The sequence below is a fragment of the Sapajus apella genome, unplaced genomic scaffold (genome assembly GCF_009761245.1).
Source record: "Sapajus apella isolate SASKATOON/1434 unplaced genomic scaffold, GSC_monkey_1.0 scaffold2, whole genome shotgun sequence".
Lineage (NCBI taxonomy): Eukaryota > Metazoa > Chordata > Mammalia > Primates > Cebidae > Sapajus > Sapajus apella.
In genome coordinates this window covers 82,199,732-82,217,586 of record NW_022436942.1, presented here as the reverse complement: position 1 = coordinate 82,217,586, position 17,855 = coordinate 82,199,732, and the positions used below count along the sequence as shown (strand labels likewise).

General features: G+C 52.4%; 2 protein-coding genes across 7 annotated transcripts in view; one reads left to right on the top strand and one right to left on the bottom strand.

Annotated features, from left to right (window-relative positions):
- Positions 1–10,533, top strand: part of CCDC92 (coiled-coil domain containing 92) — a 33,273-nt gene extending 22,740 nt beyond the window's left edge. For 4 of the 5 annotated variants that reach the window (XM_032243731.1, XM_032243729.1, XM_032243732.1 and 1 more), the window contains exons 2-4: positions 4,059–4,204; positions 4,761–4,802; positions 9,168–10,533. In XM_032243731.1, coding sequence (XP_032099622.1) covers positions 4,075–4,204; positions 4,761–4,802; positions 9,168–9,940 — 945 coding nt within the window. In that variant the 5' untranslated portion in view covers positions 4,059–4,074 and the 3' untranslated portion in view covers positions 9,941–10,533. Of the gene's footprint in view, positions 1–2,104; positions 2,127–4,058; positions 4,205–4,760; positions 4,803–9,167 lie in introns of those variants that run through there. The other variant, XM_032243734.1, reaches the window with a different exon arrangement.
- Positions 10,534–11,183: 650 nt separating this feature from the next.
- DNAH10 (dynein axonemal heavy chain 10) overlaps positions 11,184–17,855 on the bottom strand; it is a 174,981-nt gene continuing 168,309 nt past the window's right edge. For both annotated transcript variants that reach the window (XM_032243719.1, XM_032243716.1), the window contains 9 exons: positions 17,264–17,473; positions 17,018–17,113; positions 16,225–16,396; positions 15,331–15,462; positions 14,956–15,167; positions 14,695–14,862; positions 13,347–13,527; positions 12,138–12,283; positions 11,184–11,571 (listed from right to left, as the gene is read on the bottom strand). In XM_032243719.1, coding sequence (XP_032099610.1) covers positions 11,425–11,571; positions 12,138–12,283; positions 13,347–13,527; positions 14,695–14,862; positions 14,956–15,167; positions 15,331–15,462; positions 16,225–16,396; positions 17,018–17,113; positions 17,264–17,473 — 1,464 coding nt within the window. In that variant the 3' untranslated portion in view covers positions 11,184–11,424. The remainder of the gene's footprint in view (positions 11,572–12,137; positions 12,284–13,346; positions 13,528–14,694; positions 14,863–14,955; positions 15,168–15,330; positions 15,463–16,224; positions 16,397–17,017; positions 17,114–17,263; positions 17,474–17,855) is intronic.

Sequence of the window (17,855 nt, the reverse complement as noted above, 5' to 3'; positions counted from 1 at the left end):
GGCCAGGAGACCCTTGTCCGCCCACTGGCAGGGCGCTGGGCAGCTCACCAGCACTCACTCGCAAGCTCCACACGTTAGGTGAGCACACTCTCCCTGCCCACATGGCATTTCTTCTTCTCCAGGCTGTCTGCCCATCCTAGGGGGAGGCTTCAAGAACACTTTTGTATTTCTGCAGTTACCACAGTGGATTAATGAAATACAGAGTTGTTACAATTCAAAGTTGCTGATTGACCAAGGCAGTTAGAATATGAATACTTAACCAAAATCATATTTAAATTTGTTACACGTAAAATGTAATACCACACTATGATAGGGACCGCTACTGATAACATTTTTTTTTCCTTTTTTTGAGACAGAGTCTCGCTCTGTCACCCAGGCTGGAGTGCAGTGGCACGATCTCAGCTCACTGCAACCTCCGCCTCCCAGGTTCAAGTGATTCTCCTGCCTCAGCCTCCCGAATAGCTGGGACTACAGACGCCTGCCACCACGCCTGGCTAATTTTTTGTATTTTTAGTAGAGACAGGGTTTCACCATGTTAGCCAGGATGGTCTCTATCTCCTGACCTTGTGATTCTCCTGCCTCAGCCTCCCAAAGTGCTGGGATTACAGGCATGAGCCACCGTGCCCAGCCTGCTGACAACATTTTTACTCCATTCCCCCCTGCCCCCCGGGAGAGTATAGAAGAATATATAGACTTCTACATATAGGCACATCCCATTTTCTGTCCTCCTGGCGGGTGAGGTGGTTGTGACATTTCGGGATATTTTAGTATATCCCGTTTTGCTTGAGCAAGTTGTGCCTGTAAATGAAGCACCTAAGTAGGAAGCCCCTAGAAACAAGGCTTTTCATACCTGAAGCCCTTGGATTCCCAACACCACAGCTGCACTCGTCAGACTGGCACCAGGGGCCCATTTAAGGGCCTCCAAGGTGCCAGGCACTGTGATGGGGCTTAGGGTTCAGCAGTGAGCAAGCCTGGAGTCTGTTCGAGGAGGCGGGGAGTGGACTCATGCTTACAGAACCTCACAAAAACTGGGGACAGGGTCATAAGGCATCAGGTGCTGCTGAGTCTGGGAGCCAGGGCTTCCAGGAGGAAGTAAACTTGTTCTGAGGCCTAAAGGATTAGTAGACAGCTGAGACCCAGGAGAGGTGGGCAGGAGAGAGGCCTGAGAAGAGGAGAGGCCATGAGAGGACACCAGGGTAAGAAAAGCACAGCCCGGCAGGGCACCTGGAGGAAATCTGGTGCCACTAGGAACCCCAGGGGTAGGAGAAGGGCCAGTGAGGTCAGTGCGGCCAGTCACAGGGCCAGGCAGGCCAGTCCGATTCTCAGAGCAGTGGGAACCGTTGGAGGTTTTTAAGCAGTCTTAGTTTAAAAAACCAAATGACTCTGATGCCACGTAGAGAGCAGAATGGAGCAGACAGGGAAGAACAGAGGGAGGTTTTCTGGTGGGGGTGAGGGTGAGGGTGAGGGTGAGGCGGCCTCGGCAGTGGAGATGAGGACGGTTGGATGGATCTGAGAACTGCTTTCAAAGCAGGATGCCAGCGACACCACCATGGACTGGAAAAGGATGGCGGGGGATGCCAGCGTCAAGGCCACCCCCAGGTTGGGCAGCTGGGGACAGCACTTGTGAGGGGAGGACAGTCCTACCTAGGGCAGTCCTCCTGTCATCTGAGACCCACTCAATTCTGGGTCACATTGAAATGGTTCTCTCTCTTTGACAGCAAGCCACTAAAATATGGGCTCTGCTTCTTCCATCAGCCAACAGAAAGAATCTTGGATTTTAGTCTGTCCTTTGAAAGTAGTGGCCAGGCACCTCTGCCGGAGTTCCTGATTCCAAACCCTTTTCAGCTCTTCGGGATTCACCCTCCAGGTGAGGTGCAGGAATTGATGGTGGAGCGAATGACTCTGGGTTGCTGAGTTGAAGGAAAACGTAGGCACCACTACTGACAGCTCTCACAGCGCTCCTGGGATTTTCCTTCCTTTGACGCTGAGGCTGTTCTGCTTTCAAGCATTCTGCTTTGTGAGGGAACGGCAAGGTCAGAAGGTGCTCGCCCTTTCCACAGCAAGCACGTGGCACATGCGCTCCACACACTGAAGCTGCCTCGGTCGTAGCTGGCTCCTTTGTTAAGGTCAGCACCGCCCAAGGCCACATGCTGTGCAGACAATGTTGGGATCTTGGGAACTGTGGGGTTCCACTTAGAAACTCGTGTGTGGCTCAGCAGCCTACACAGGAGAGTTTGTGGTTAAGGCAAAGAGACGGTTTCGGGGACAGAAACATCATTTTTTTGTGCTCCTGTTGGAAGGCTGCTCACAGCTCCACTGAGGAAAGCCTGCTTGGTGGAAACTCAACTCTACTATCGTCTGCACCCCGATGAGAGGGGAGTCAAAGGCCAGGGAGCTCTGTGCTTTGTTTTGTAGAAATGTGCCTAGAAATGGTCGCCTTGAGTTATTTAACCCACTCCCTGTTGGGCTTTGAGTTTGTTTCTAGTCTTTTCCAACTGCAAACTGCACTTTAATGACCACTCTCACAACTACCTCTTTTCACACGAAAGTCATAACTTCCCTTTGGTAGATTACTAAAAACAAATTGCTGTTTCAGAGAGATGACCAATTCCAAGGCTTCTGATCAGCTTGGCCCAGTTGCTGCCCACAACAAGGTGCCCCTCCCGAGCCTGCACTCGCCGTGTCCTGGGGTCACCGTTCTCCTGTCAGTTTCTGTACCTAACTGAAGGGGCCTCTTGTTCCTTCTTTTCCCAGACCAGTTTAGGATGTGTCATCGTTCGCTCCCCTTCGTGAGCTCTCGTGTTTTATTTCCTTCTCTGCATTCTCAGGTTGCCCTTGGCTTTGGCTTTCCACCTGAGCAGCATGTGGGAAATGTTTTCGCGTGATGAAAGTGTATGTCTGAAGTTCGCCATGAGCTCATCCTAGCCCCAGAGCTAGTGTGCATGCACGTCACTGTCATGTAGATAATTGATGAGCGATTGGTGTTCTCTGAAGCAGTGACAGCCTGGGTGTGTCAGTGTCTCCAAAACCATCCCATCGTAGCATCCTACAAATGGGCTGAGTTCTGGAAGCTGTTGAGAAGTTATATATCCTTTATGGAGGGTTCTCTGGAATAGCAAATTAGGGAAAATGCTTTATGAGGCTCTGTATTGACAATAATAATTTATAAGCAGATAACCCACATTTTAGCCTTGGTATTTGTCAGTGCTGTACAAGCGTCTTGAATTACTCTGGTAGCTTTTCCAGAAAGACTCATGACTTCACCACATTTCTCGAGTTACGATGAAGGCAGAGTCTGGGACCCTGAGTGAGCATTGGATGCTGGAAGCCGGGGGTGGGAGCATTGGGGACAGACTCCAGATGCCTGTGCCACCCCCTGGCCCCATGAGATGCATTCTTGAACCTTCCCAAGAAGAATCTGTGGGCTCCTCTCTATGCTGTGAAGTGCAGGGGGCTTCCCTCTGGAATTCAGCCCAGCTCTCCCTCCTTGCTTTGGCTGGCTCCAGATGACATTTAGAGGAAATGTTTGGCCCATTTCCCAGGTGCCAGCTTTTCCCACGAGGAAACTGTCAGTGCTTCCTGGTCAGGGAAATCTTTCGAGAGTGATTTGGTCAGTCACAGTCTGTTGGGGTGAGGTGGTGTGTGGAGAGGACAGGATTTGGAACCAGGGTCCCTGGATTAGAATCCTGCTCCATACCTCACCAGCTGTGTGACCCCAGGCTCGTGAATCTGCCTCTCTTGATCTGTTTCCTCATGAGTAAAGGGAAGTGACTTTGTACTCTGGCGTGGGCCTTACTCATTCGTGTGCCCCACGTGGTGCTAGGTGCGAGGGCACACCCCGAGGCACTCAGGAAGCCGAGGCTGCCGTCCCTGGGCTGGGGCCTCCCAGCAGTGATGCTAATTTAGCCCTGGTGCCCCTGTGCCCCAGCTTCCAGACGCTGTGCTTTCCTTCTGCTCTCTCCTGAGAGGCGTGTACCCCTCTGCACCCGGAGCCGAGGAGGGCAGACAGCCCTGGAACCCCGTTCAGGGACGGTAGCCAGGGTCTGTGTTCCCCACAGGTCCCTGGATGTCAGCATGGCAGCCACAAACCTGGAGAACCAGTTGCACAGCGCACAGAAGAACCTCCTGTTCCTTCAGCGGGAGCACGCCAGCACACTCAAGGGGCTGCATGCTGAGATCAGGCGGCTGCAGCAGCACTGCACAGGTACGCCAGGGAGTGGGCCCGGGGAAGGCAGAGAAGCTATGGGGCACAGCAGAGCCCAGCATCAGGACCACGCTGGGCCTGCCCTGCCGCAGCTCCCATTGCCATCACAGGAGTCCATCCGAATGCCTTATATCACCCTCATTGCATAATCAAGATGCAGTGAACATGAAGCTGCAAAGCCTTTCCTTGGCATGCTGAGGACTTAAGAGATTAAAATACAATGGTTAGAATTTCCAATACGTTTTGGAACCGATAACCAAGATGTAGCCTGTGTGATACGTAGAGCCAGCTGCTGGCTTGTTTTGGATTGTTGGGAGATGTTATGGGGGAGTGGGGAAGGGAGTTTGGGGGAACAGAGGCTGCCCTCTGACCCTAGGGAGCATAGCAGCCATGGATATTTTCTGCTGCTCTCATGCTCGCCTCTCCTGCTGCCAAACCCTGCTCTGTCTGAGCAGGACTCGCTGACCAATCGTGGGAATCGGTTTTGCCTTTTCAAAGCTGATGAAGATTCTGAAATGTACGGTAACAGAATTAATGTGTAACATTTCCCTTTTAGATTTAACATATGAGCTGACACTCAAAAGTTCCGAACAGACAGGTAAGAACTCCTTCCCAGAAGTAAATGACAGTACATTTCCCTTCGTGGTACGTGTCGGTGCCGTTTGTTTTCACTAGTCACACACTGAGAAGAAAACGCTCTTCTCGGAAGAGTTACGCGTGTGGCCTGAGCTAAGGAGAGATGAGGAGGCTGTTTGGATCCCTCTGTGTTCCAAGCGGTTATTGGTGGGCAGTGGGATGAGTGATTTTGTTTTCTTTTGATTGACACATATATTTGGGGTGACTATTATATGTTTTTGTGAACTTCCTACAATAAACGTGTTCCTTGTATCATCAGGACATAAAAATAGATGTGACTTAAACCCAAAAGGAGGAGCAGCAGCAGCACTGGCCAGAGCCGCCCCCACTCCTCCGTGTCGCCGCCGCCTAGCATGGGCCTGGCACAGAGCAGCTGCTCACTAAATGCTGGTGGCCAAGCGGTCACATTACTAGACAACTCCTGAGGATCCGGGGCTCTCTCTGGACTGCAGCCCCAGAACCTCCCCCCAGCCAGAATCCTCCAGGACCTCAGGGGACCGCAAAGGCCATCTGCCTGATGGCTGCCAGGGAAGAGACAGAAACCCAGGCCTTTCCAGGGGCCTCTGTGCCTGCTGTGAAGAGCCTGCTTCCCAGAATGCGGTGGGGATTTGAAAAGAGCCGAATTCATATTTGTGCAGAGGTGCCTTTTTCTAAACAGGCCTCACAATCGCAGTTATTATTCATGAGAGTGTCCAGTTCTTTGTAAAAGACACGGACCATTTCCACCAAGCCTTAGCGGATCACGAAGCACTGATGTTTTTCATTTGCACTGCTCATATTACAGCCTCCTGAGTGCGCCTTTCAGGAGCCCAGGCATCATTTTGCCTCTGTGTGGTAGGAAAGGTGCCGTGGGCTTCTCAGGGTGCTGGAACAGGAGCCTGTCCCCAGGAGTCTCCCTGTGGAGGGACAGGGACCTCCCCCAAAGCGCTGGGACTGGTGGCTGGGCCTCCAGAAATGCAGGGAAATAGGATTTCAACCTGACATTGGGGACCTCCAGCACCCACACCTGCCATCACTGAAGCCTTGGGAAAGGAGCTCCCTGTGCATGGAAGCCTGGGCGTCCTCGCTGTGTGTCTCCTCCTGGCCCAGGCGAATCTAAAGCAGCACACATCTTGCCCTGTGGCCTCTCCAGTCAGGGTTCTCAACCCCAGGCCCCAAAGCCACCCGCCCACCCACCTGCCTGTTGTAGTGCTCTCAGCAGTAGCCAGGTCCCCACAGCAAGGGCTAGGCCTCAGGGGAGTCAGTGTGAAAAGCCTCTCAGGTGGTTCCGGTGGGGGCATCTTCCTCCCAGTGGTGAAGATCGATGTTTTACATTAGTGCATTCAAAACCTGCCCAGTTCTAAGCAGCTCTGGGACCCGGGGTACAGCCTAGACTCTTGGCTTCCCTCCCCTGGGGCTGTGACCCCAGAAGTCTGGGCGGGCCCTGGGAGTCCACAGGTTTAGATGTGCTGCGGTGCCCTCACACCCAGCCAGGCTTAGCAGTGTGTGTTTGGAGACAAGGAGCAGTTGCTGCTGTAGCTCAGTGTGCACAAAGCTTTCACGGGGAGACTGAAATCCCCAGAAAGGGGGTATGTACAGAGGAGGTGGTGGAGTGGAGCTTTCTATATAAAGAGTAAGGAATTGGCAAAACAGGAGGTGCCGATTCCCAGGAAGGACAGTCACCGAAGCAGCTCTCCAGAGCTGGGGATGGAGGAGCATTCGCGCCAGCTCCTTCCCACAGGACGGCCCACTCAAGTCGGGGCAGCAAACATCAGCTGGGAGCCAAGGCTGCACACAGCTAGATTACGCTCAAGGAAAGAGGATAAGGAGGATGTCTGTCCAGGAACAGTCTCTCAGGATGCTGTGGCCAAAAGAGCCAGAGTGATGTGTAATGCACCCCGATTTGGAGGGGTTATGGGGCCTTAGGCAAGTTCTTTGACATCCCTGAACCTGCATCTTCATATGACAGATGCCCCACAAGTGTGAGTTTCCGGTTTGAACACCAGGGTCTTCTGCCTTTGTGGCCTGCCCCTGTCAGCTGCCCCTCATAGGACATGAGCAAAGCCCAGAGAGAGCCTTGTTCCTGAAGGTTCCAAAGATCTGTCAGCCCTTTGCAGCACTGCCTGGGGGAATAAAATCCCAGGATGTTCACACAGGCCAGGGATGTGGTTGAAGGTCTGGGTTGCAGCCTTTCCTCAGAAGGAGGCCAAGGCCCACTCTCCACCTGAGTGTGGGCTGAAAGCAAAGGCCCTACGACAGCCATGGTGGTTGTCCCACAGGCCCTGGGGGAAGGACAGTGGGTTCCAGGCCCGATACTGGGCCCAGGTCAGCATTTCAGGTTGCAGGGGTTCAGCCCAGGTGGCCGAGCTCCTGGGTCTTATGGTGTCTATAGAGTCATATGTTTCTGTGTCTGTCCCCCTCTTTACCTCTGAAACTGTGTTTCAGGATCCATTTTCCTTTTGGCAAAAAAAGAGACCTCATGAAAGGTAGTATTGCATGCATCCTTCTTAGGGAGGTCATTTGCTGACATTATACATGATATACACACATGGACGTTTTATAAAATACAAACTTGCAATGGTTCAACTTAAAATCTTTCAACTACATGGGGCAATACGCATTGAGTCCACTCCTCGACTTATATGTCCAGATAAACCCACGGTAAGCCAAAAATAACAAAAACACACTTTTGACTTATGATAGTTTCAACTTACATTGGATTTTTTGGGACATGACCCCATGCTAAGTCGAGGAGTGCCCATCACCTGCAGTGCCCAGCACAAAACCAATCCAGTCAGCCATGGGCCTTCAGAAGCTCAGAGTCTGACTGGCTGGACGTGCTGCAGAACTGCTGCTGGCTCAGGCAGGTGGGGAAAATTCAAGGCGGGACACAGGCCCAGGAAAGCCGTCCGGGGCATCCAGTGTCTAGGCAGGCCCTGGGTGGTGGAGTGGGTACAGAGAAATGGCGTGCATGTCTGGAGTTAGGTCAAGGATGGAGGTTACAGTAGAAACAGAACAAGATGTGGCAGCTTGGGGAGAGATGGAAGCTTTGTCATGTTTTCTGTGGGAGCAGAAAACATTCGGGACAGATTGAGGAATTGGAAGGCATCTGGCAGTTTGGATTTTATTAGGCAGTCGAGGAACCATTTTGAACAGAGGAGAAGAATATTTAGAGGGGTGACCAAGCTTCCTAAATACAGGATGGACTGAAAGGAAGACCAGAGAGGAGGTGGGACCAAGGCCGGCTGCAGGGCAGGGAGGGCCCAGGGAGGGGACGAATGCACTGAACAGCCGGCAGAGAGGCACTGTCAGGGAGGGGAAAGGCCGGGATGGCGAGTGCAGTGTCTCCATCCAGTCTTCCTGGGAGTCAAAACGCGGGAAGCAGAGCAGCCCTCTGGACTCGAGGGTGTGTCTCACAGCCCCTCACTTGGAGAAGTGGTGCTCAGGAGACACTGAGTCAGGAGTTAACATTCAAGGTGAGTTCCAGACCAGCAAGGAAGAATCTAGAAAGAACTTCCTAGGGGCCAGACAAGGAGCATGGCCAGCCAGGCAGCGTTAGGAGGAGCAGGACAGTGACCCAGGGTTGGGAGCCAAGGGTGCTACGTAAGGTGACCAGGGACTGCACGTTGCCAGAGGAGCAGGAGAAGGAGGCAACTGGCATTTGCTGAAGGACTGGGTGAGGGCAGGGACAGCAGAAGGAGACCTGAGGTGTTAGGGCAGGGGCAGCAAAGGGCCAAGGGCAAGAGCCACAGAGAGGAGGACAGCTCATTCTCTGAGCAGAAAGTGGGGGGGGGGGGGAGAGAGAGTGTGTGTGTGTGTGTGTGTGTAAGAGTAAGAGAGAGAGAGGGAGAGAGAGAGGAGGCCAGTGGCAGAGCAGAGGTGACAGCCCCACACCCCTTCTCCTATTAACATCAGAGTTTTAATGCAATAGACATGGACAATTATTTTTACATTTGAGTTTCAAACAGTGCATTGAATGTAGCAGGCATTTCATAAACACCATCTGAGCAGACAGAGGGATTTGCTGCCAGTTTAACCCTTAAGTGTTTGGTGAGGTCTAATACTCTGCAGTTGCCTGTTTTAACTTCAGCATCTTCAAGGTTTGGAGACATTCTTTTATGTAGTAAGCCAGAGAACTAAGAGCTGGATAGGGCCTCAGAGATGCCCTGCTCTCTCTGCCTTGGGGTGGGAGGGGCCTTTCCAGAACCCCCACAACCCTGCCTTCTGCATGGCCCCCACAACCTACACAGGGCCCTCTACCAGAAAGGTCCACCTGCCCCATAGAGGCCTCACCACTCAGCCTCAGTCTGATGAGTCCTTCACCTGCTTCCTTGGCTTATTCTTGTAGGAGACGGGACTTCTAGAAGCAGCGAATTAAAGAAAAGATGTGAAGAACTGGAAGTCCAGCTGAAAGTGAAAGAGAAGGAAAATGCTGAGTTGTTGAAAGAACTGGAGCAGAAAAACGCGATGATCACGGTTCTGGAGAACACCATCAAGGAGCGGGAGAAGAAGTACCTGGAGGAGCTGAAGGCCAAGAGCCACAAGCTGACCCTGCTGTCCAGCGAGCTGGAGCAGCGGGCCGGCACCATCGCCTACCTGACCTCCCAGCTGCATGCCGCCAAGAAGAAGCTCATGAGCTCCAGCGGGACCTCAGATGCCAGCCCGTCAGGGAGCCCCGTACTGGCCAGCTACAAGCCAGCGCCCCCCAAAGACAAGCTGCCCGAAACACCTCGCCGCCGCATGAAAAAGAGCCTCTCGGCCCCCTTGCACCCAGAATTTGAAGAGGTCTACAGATTCGGGGCAGAGAGCAGGAAACTCCTTTTGCGGGAACCAGTGGATGCTATGCCTGACCCCACCCCATTTCTGCTGGCCAGGGAGTCTGCCGAGGTCCACCTCATCAAAGAGAGGCCCCTCGTCATCCCCCCCATCGCCTCCGACCGAAGCAGCGAGCAGCACAGCCCGGCCCGCGAGAAGCCACATAAGGCCCACGTCGGGGTGGCGCATCGGATCCACCACGCCGCCCCGCCGCAGGCCCAGCCTGAGGTGGAGACGCTGGCGGTCGACCAGGTGAACGGAAGCAAGGTGGTGAGGAAGCACTCGGGGACGGACAGAACTGTGTGAAGCCCACCAGGCCCACCCCACGCTGTCCATGCACTGTGAGCACTTCCAGGAAGTCTCAGCCACACCTTTTGTCTCATTCCCATGCATGCCAAACTCTTCACCCTGCCGACCAATTCTCCTTCTGCTCCTCTTGCCCTCTTCTTGACACCAAAATATGATCGTGCCCCTGCTGCAGAATATGTATTTCCTAACTGCTGTGGCCAAACGCCTGTGTGCCGAATCGCTTGCTCCTCATCTCGCTCCGTGTAACCTAAGTGCGCTGCGGACAAAGCCCAGGCCACAGCTGCCTCACGCCAGATAGTCACATGCCTCATTCATTCTCAAGTCAGAACAACAGACCAACCTTGACGTTATCCCTGGGCTCCAGGGCAGCCTGGCCGAGCAGCCCCTGCTCCCTCCTGGAGACCCCTGTCACCTCCTGACCAACCTTTCCCAGGGCGGCACCGATCACTGAGCACCTGTGTGTGTCTCAAGGGACTAAATAAGATGACGCTACTCCTCACAGCACCACAGCCTGAACGTGTGTTCATATTTTTTTGTTAGTTTTATCCAAAATATTTAAGATCCCAACAAACTTTATTTTCTAAACCTGCCTTACCTTCTGTTTTGTGTCTTTTATTAAACCACCTGGGGGCTAGGAGGACACTGCCAGAGGGGGAGCAACAGCAGGTCCCAGAGGCGACTCCTGCCCCCTCCCTGCCCACAGCTAGTCCTGAGAATGTGCTGTGCTCCTGAGGCTCTGTGATGGCCTCCACCACTGTGCTGCCCGAGCTAGTCCCTGCCCTCCCTCGGGGAGTGAAGCCACCCCCTCACCTCCAGGTGGCCAGCCTCATGGTGCAGAGAGGGAAGAGGTGCCCAGTGACCACTGGTCCTGGAGGTTCCATGTCCTCACCCAACCCCACACAGACCCAGGCAGGCAGGGGGTAGAATCTGGTGCAGGAACTAAACACCAAGTTCAACAGCCTCACAGTCACCCTGGCAGCTCAGAGCCAAAGGAGCCAGGGCCAGAGAGTTCTAGAAGGAGGGGAAGTGGCTGCAGGTGACTCTGGCCACATCTGCTCTGGGCCCGACATCATCAGTCCTTCTTGCCAAAAAGGTGCATCTGCTGAAACAGACCAGGATGGCAAAAAAACATACCTTTGGAAATTTATATTAGGATTCTCACTTGTGCCAATGCGATGCATGTCAGGCACTTTTACCTAATCAAGTGTTGTCTGAGAAGCAAAAGAAAACTTCACACATCTTAAAATACTCTCCAATATTTACTTGTTGATTATATAGATTCCTTTAAAAATAGCATTAAAAACAAAACCGTTCAGGTTAGTTTGTATGGAAAGAGATTTAAATGGCCGATTTCAAATGAAAAATCAGTTCAGTTCCTCTCCCGCCTCTTGAGAGGCCCCAAGAAATGACAGCAGACCCAGTCACTCTTCCTGACCAGCCCCAGATTCAGAATTCATGAAGCAGTTTTCTTCACCCAAAGGTTAATCAGAATTCAGAGTGAGGCATACTCCTTGCAGCACCCAGTGAGAAATGTGCCTCGTGGTAAAGAGATCAGCTTCAAAGACCAAGCCAACACCCATGGCGTTCCTTCTCATGGAGGTGGTGTAGACAGGGGTCCGGAAGGTATTCTGCAAAGGAAAGGCAGGTGAGACACCCCCTTGGAGAGAGGGTGGAGTGGGTGAAGGTGCAGTCTTAAAAGTGCTTGACAGGCAGGGGGCCCTCGTGCAAGACTGCATCTGAGAACACACATGGGGCCGGGGCTTCGCAGGGCCGCCCTCCACCAGCTTCACGGACACCTGGCTTCACACAGAGACACTGGTTAAAAGTAGGTCCTGGCCCAGGCAGAGCAGAAGACATCTGCTGTCCACACCAGAGGAAACCACTTTATGACTCAGGCAACGTCTGCAGCATTTCACAAGAGGGCAGGGAGTCTCCCCTTGGTTAGTCTAGACCACAGGATCACAACTTGAGCCTGCTACCTGTGGAAAGATAGCATCCACGCACGTGCACAACCACCGTGCCTTTCCCGGGAAGCGGCTCTCTGTAGCTTTTATCACGGTTCCAAGACTCCCCCCAGCCCATAAAGCTCAGGCACCCTTGCTTGAAAAAGCAGGACTATTGGAACCACCTCAGCGATAACTACAGTCAGAAGAGGAAGGTCCCTGGTGTCAGAGAGGAGGGGCTGGACCTTCACCTGCAGCTTGAGGCGGTGGGCTTCAATAGGGATGATCTTCAGGATCGGCAGGTCCACAACCAGCACCTTGGGTTTGCTCTTGATAAGACATCCTTTCTCTATATCCCAGTCAGCACCCTCCAGGTACAGCCCTGAGACAAAGCATCCTAGACACACAGGGGGGAACCTGGATACAAACGGAGCATCCACGGCCCGCCAGGAGTGGCTCTATCAGGTGCACACACAGCAACACACAGGCCACTGGCTGGCTTCCTTCCCAGCACACCGGGACACAGCCCAGGCCCTCCTCCAGCACTTCTGTCCTGCCCACCATACCTCTGTGGAGGAGCAGCCCAGGCAGGAGACCCCATAGCCCTCCTCCGTGGCCCAGAGAAGTAGGTGCTGGGTAGTGGCCTCTCCCCCAGGAATGAGGCATCAAGGCACACGCACTTAGACCACCCTGGGCCCTGAGGCTGCTACCAGAGTCAGAATGGGCACCATGGCAACCCCAGCTACACTGTGAGCCGAAGTGGCTTCGGAGCAGGAAGTCGAAGGCTCACAAAGTGGTCTCCAGGGAGGAGGACCCAGAAGACGTGCAGAGAGAGGAGCATGCTCATGTGGCCCCAGAGAGGGCAGCAGCTGGGACACCTGCCAGATCCCCTGCCACTGGGACCTGGGAGAGTCCCTACATCTTTACCACTAACCATCTCAAAAGAGATTTTGTTCCTTGTAGTTAAGTGAACTCTAAGACAACATGACCCCAGGAAACAGCAGCTTCCAGCTCTCATGCGCACAGTCAGTAACCAGTGTCCAAGAGATGAAGTTATGGCATAATTTAAGAGTTCCAGCCAAGTTAGTCCACACTGCTTGGTGGCTCTATGCCCCCGTCCCTGTCAAGGGTTACAGGAAAGCCACCTGATGGTTTTTGCAAGAGCTAATTCTGACCTAGGAGCCCACTTCCCATGAACTAGCAGAGTGAACGTGGTTCAGGTCTCCCCTGCCATTGAGGGGGTCTCAATGGAGAAAGTGGAAGAGAAACTTCCATATTCACCCTCAGAGGTGTTAAGATACGGGCAGTCTGCAGACACAGGAAATCTTTGCAGCAGGCTGGCTTTCAAACATGGCCTGGCCCATTGTGGCCCACACTATGCCTGTCCCTTTGACTTGGAGGTGGCTCGAGGAGAGAGATCCTAAGTGAGAGGCTGTGGATCCCTAACGAGCTGACCGTACCTTGTCCCGCCCGCTCATTCACTTCATCTGCATCCTGGAACTTGGTCACTTGTGTGAACAAGGTGGAGCGGTCCAGTGGCCAGCCGTTCTTCTGGCAGGTGGCCTGCACCAGTGCCGTGAGGTAGGACTCAGGGATGTGCAGCCCCGAGAGCCACATCACGCTGGGCTCACTCTCAGTAACCTGGGGAGAAAAGAGGGCAAGCGCTGGGAGCCTGGGGCTGCCATCCACTGCCAGGGCAAAGCTGGCCTGGGAGCTTAGTTTATGATAAAAGACGTGTTTTACCTGAGTGGCCAAAGACGGCGTTGGCACAACTGGCAGCCTGTTTGAGAAAAGCAACCTGGACCGCCACGTTCCAGGTAGATCAAAGATTTCAATATAAAAGAAAAACCATCAAAGAACCAAACCACATCTCCAATGAATGCTTTCATACCGTGGAGTAGGAAATGCAAAGCCCAGAATAAGAAAGAAAAGCCTTGCAGGTTTGACTATATAAAAATGCAAAACTTTTCTATGGAAAAAATACTGTAAGCAAAGTCAAGACTGAAGACAGGCTGGGAGAAACATCTGCAACACTAGCAGACCAAAGGCTAATTTCTTTGATATGCAAAGAGCTCTTAAACATCAATGAAAAGGAGACCTCACTAAAAATTAAATCCAGATACAAAAAGACAGTTCACAGAAAAAGAAACACAAAATGTCTGTAAAGCATGTGAAATACGCTCAGACCCAGCATAATTAAAAACATGCAAAGCAAAACAATGAGCTATGATTTTCATCTGTTAGGTACGCAGTGTTGCAGAGCGGTGAGGAAATAAACACTCATACGCTGTGTCTTTCTAACAATCCAACAAGTGCTAGCAGAATTTACATGCACACGCTCTTTGATCCAGCTCTTCCCCTGCCAGAATTTACCCATGGAATACACCCCTATGCATATTCATAGACGTGCACCAGAATGTTATTTGTATTAGCAAAAAAAAAAAATATGGTAACCACCTAAATGTAGGCGGTTACCATATTTTTAGGATACAGAAGGAGGAGAAAGATATGGAACATTTGTGCAATGGCATGCTCTAAAAAGGAACGAGCTCGCTTTCTATGTACTAATATGGAGCAAGTGCCAAGATAAACGCTTTATAACATAATCAGGTGTGTATAGTACGCTTCAAAGTCCCGAAAATAAAAAAAGGAAAAACAAAAGGTACAGATATGCTTGTAAGAATCTCAGACCATTCCCAGAGCACCCAGTAAACTTTAACAGAGGCTACTGCTGGGGAATGGAAAGGGGATTGGGAGGTGGTCTGAGGAAGTCTAGGTTGACAGACGAGGTGGTGATGTGCCACTTACCCACAGCACGTACTGGCTGAACCGCCGCAGGAAGTAGACCATCCAGTTTCCAAGGGACTTCAACGTGTCAGGAGCAAGCTTTCTCCAGATATTAGGGATATTCCCGAGAAAAAGAGACCTGGCCACATCGTCTAACTCATTGCTCATTCCAACTTCTCCAGCCAAGGCCTGTTTAGAATCAAGAGCAATCGGGCAAGACTCGGTGAGAACCCCAGGTGCTACCTATCTAGGCGGTAATCTGCACACGAGAGGCAGGCTCACCCTCTGAAGCTCAGCCAGAGACTTGCTCATCCGGACCACAAGCTTGTTGAAGCGTTCCAGCTCCTGCAGGAGCACCACCGAAGTCGGGGAGATTCCCGTTCCGAGGCGCTTCCTCACCTGGTCCAAGTCGAAGACTTTGGGCATCTTGTTTTCTATGTCTTTGGCCACTTGGCCAATATAATCATCGCGGCTGATGCCACTGCTGGATTCCCCTAAAACCAGGACACTTTTCAGAGAAAGCAAGGCATCTGTGTGCAGAACCGGGGCCTCCTGAGCCTGCCGGTTCAGGGAAAGGCATCAGCAATGTGGGAGAGCTACAAGAAACAATCGTAAAACCCCAATCAAACTAATGAAGTCGTCTGGAGCAGAGTTTACCTGTCTGAGGCTGCAGCTCCAGCAGGTGAGCCCACATGTCCCGAGCTGCCTGCGTGTAATAGCCAATCTCAGCGTTGGAGTGGAGACCAAACACTTCTGGCGTGTTGGCAAGCGGGAGGGCCTCAATGGCTTCTGCAATCACAGAGAACCACGGAGGTGGCACTGTCCAGCCACCTTTGCTTTCTTAGGGCCCACAGCTTCAAAGTCCCCAGACATGCAAGACTAATTTCCACTGTGTAGAGGACAACTTTTTTTTTTTGAGACAGGATCTCAGTCACCCAGGTTAGAGTGGAGTGCAGTGGCATGATCACAGCTCACTACAGCCCCGACCTCCTGGGTTCAGGCATCTCTTCCATCTCAGCGTCCCAAGTAGCTGGGAGTACAGGGGTTCGCCACCACATTCAACTACCTTTTTTAATTTTATTTTTTTGTTTTTTGTGTTTAATTTTCTTCTTCTTTTTTTTTTTAGTAGAGATGGGATCTTGCTTGGTCTTGAACTCCTGGGCTTAAGCGATCTGCCCTTCCTGGCCTTCCAAAGAAGGGATTACAGGTGCAAGCCACCATGACCAGCCAATGCATGTTTTTAATGTAAAAATTCTACACTACCACACCCAATCCAGCCGTATGTTCATCTTTTTGAAAATGGTTCAGTGAGCTTCACCATGGCCACTCTGCCCTTCCAGGTGGAACCTGATTTACTGACCATCATTCCAGGACGGGAAATCTGCACTCTATCAGCTCTGCAGCCAGGAGGCATCTGCGAGCCACCTAACAGGCTGAGCAGACCACACCTGACCAGCTGAGGAGCCCGTACCAGGAGAGGAACCAGCTGAAATGCACGGTATCCCTTAGAAAAAGCCTCGAAAATAGCTTTTTGTGTCTGAGAAATCTCACCAACAAATTTCTCCTTTTCATCACCAGCAGGGATTTTGTAGTCCACTTCCTTGTTCCGGAAGAAGTGGAACGGCTGGAAAGTATCAAAAATGAAGTCCCCCAGGTACTCATCCATGTAGATGGTCAGGATGCGGCGATCAAAGCTGTCGATAGCCCGTCCTCCATACATGACCTGAAATTAGAGGGCCCAAGAGCCAGCCAGGGGCTCAAAACCTACTGTGCACATCCTGGGGGCCCAGGGCTAGAGACTCGTCCAAGGTCAAGAGGCTCCTGTGGCCTGAACCTGTGGACCTGCATCATTTGTGGGGCCACTGTTCACACAAGTGTTCTGTGGCTTTGCTGGCTTCCCAAGGGACAGGGCCCAAAGCAGGAGGCAGCCCTCATGGAGTGCTGGGAGCCCCTGTGCCGCAGGCACCGTCCCCAAAACACATCGAACAAACAGCCGAAGAAGCCAGCAGCTGCTTCTGTCTTTGGAATTGATGTCACTGCCTGAGCCACATGCAGACAACCGGGAGAGCTTCCTGTGAGCTCAGCCTACAGAGCCAGGTGAGGCAAGGGACTAGAGGACGCCTGGCCTGAATCCCCAGCCATGGATCCAGCTCAGGGAACCTCTGTGTGAACGGAGCTCACTTAGGACAAAGAACAATCAGTGACAGTGGGGAGAATGTCACAGAGACCCAAGGGAGCAGGGGCAGAAGAGGCTGGCCCTGAGGGCTCAGAGGAAAACAGGGGCATGAGGCCACAGCTCTGCAGCCCCAGAAGCACCTGCAGAAGGATCCCCGGGCACCCCTACCTCTCCAATTAGGTACTTGAGGCTGCCCCACGGGATCCTCGGGTCCCGTTGCTGAAAGGCTTTCGTTAAGTACGTGTTCAGAATTTCCATGCAGACCTTAAAAGAAGAGAACACGCTCATTATACTGAAACCACCAAGCTGTTCACGTTCTGAAAAGGCAACCCTGCTGTGGCTGAACTGGAGGAAAGTCAGGGAGGCAGCCGGCCGCCTAAGGAAGCTGTTTCCAAGGAGAGGCAGCGCCGTCACCTGGAAGTCAGACTCATTGAAGTCATAGTACACGTTCCAGCCAATCTTCCCAAACTTCCTTCTCTCCTGCACCACAGCATGGAAGAACGCCAGCACGTAGACCAGCGGCTTGAAGGCAGGGTGCGGGCACTGGTCCAACATTTCGTGAGAGATCTTGAAGTAAGTTGCCCTCATATTCAGTTTCAGCCCATTGGGCGGCTCGGTGACAACCTTCAGAAGAGAAGAAAACTAACTGTGATGGAAATGGCAGGCCCACGAGCTTCGAGGAGGGTGCAGAATGTAGGCTCTTGGCTTTCCCTTCATCTTCATGGAGCCATCTTTCCAAGACCTCCAACAGCTAAAATCTCTTGTCCAGGGCCCAGGCTAAGAAGTGAAAGGACATGTCTAGCTCTCAGGGTCAAAGGTCTTGGACCTCCTCTGAACCATGAGATCCTTTACTATAAAATGAAAGTCAAGGCCGGGCGCGGTGGCTCACGCCTGTAATCCCATCACTTTGGGAGGCCGAGGCAGGTGGATCACGAGGTCAAGAGATCGAGACCATCCTGGTCAACATGGTGAAACCCCGTCTCTACTAAAACTACAAAAAATCAGC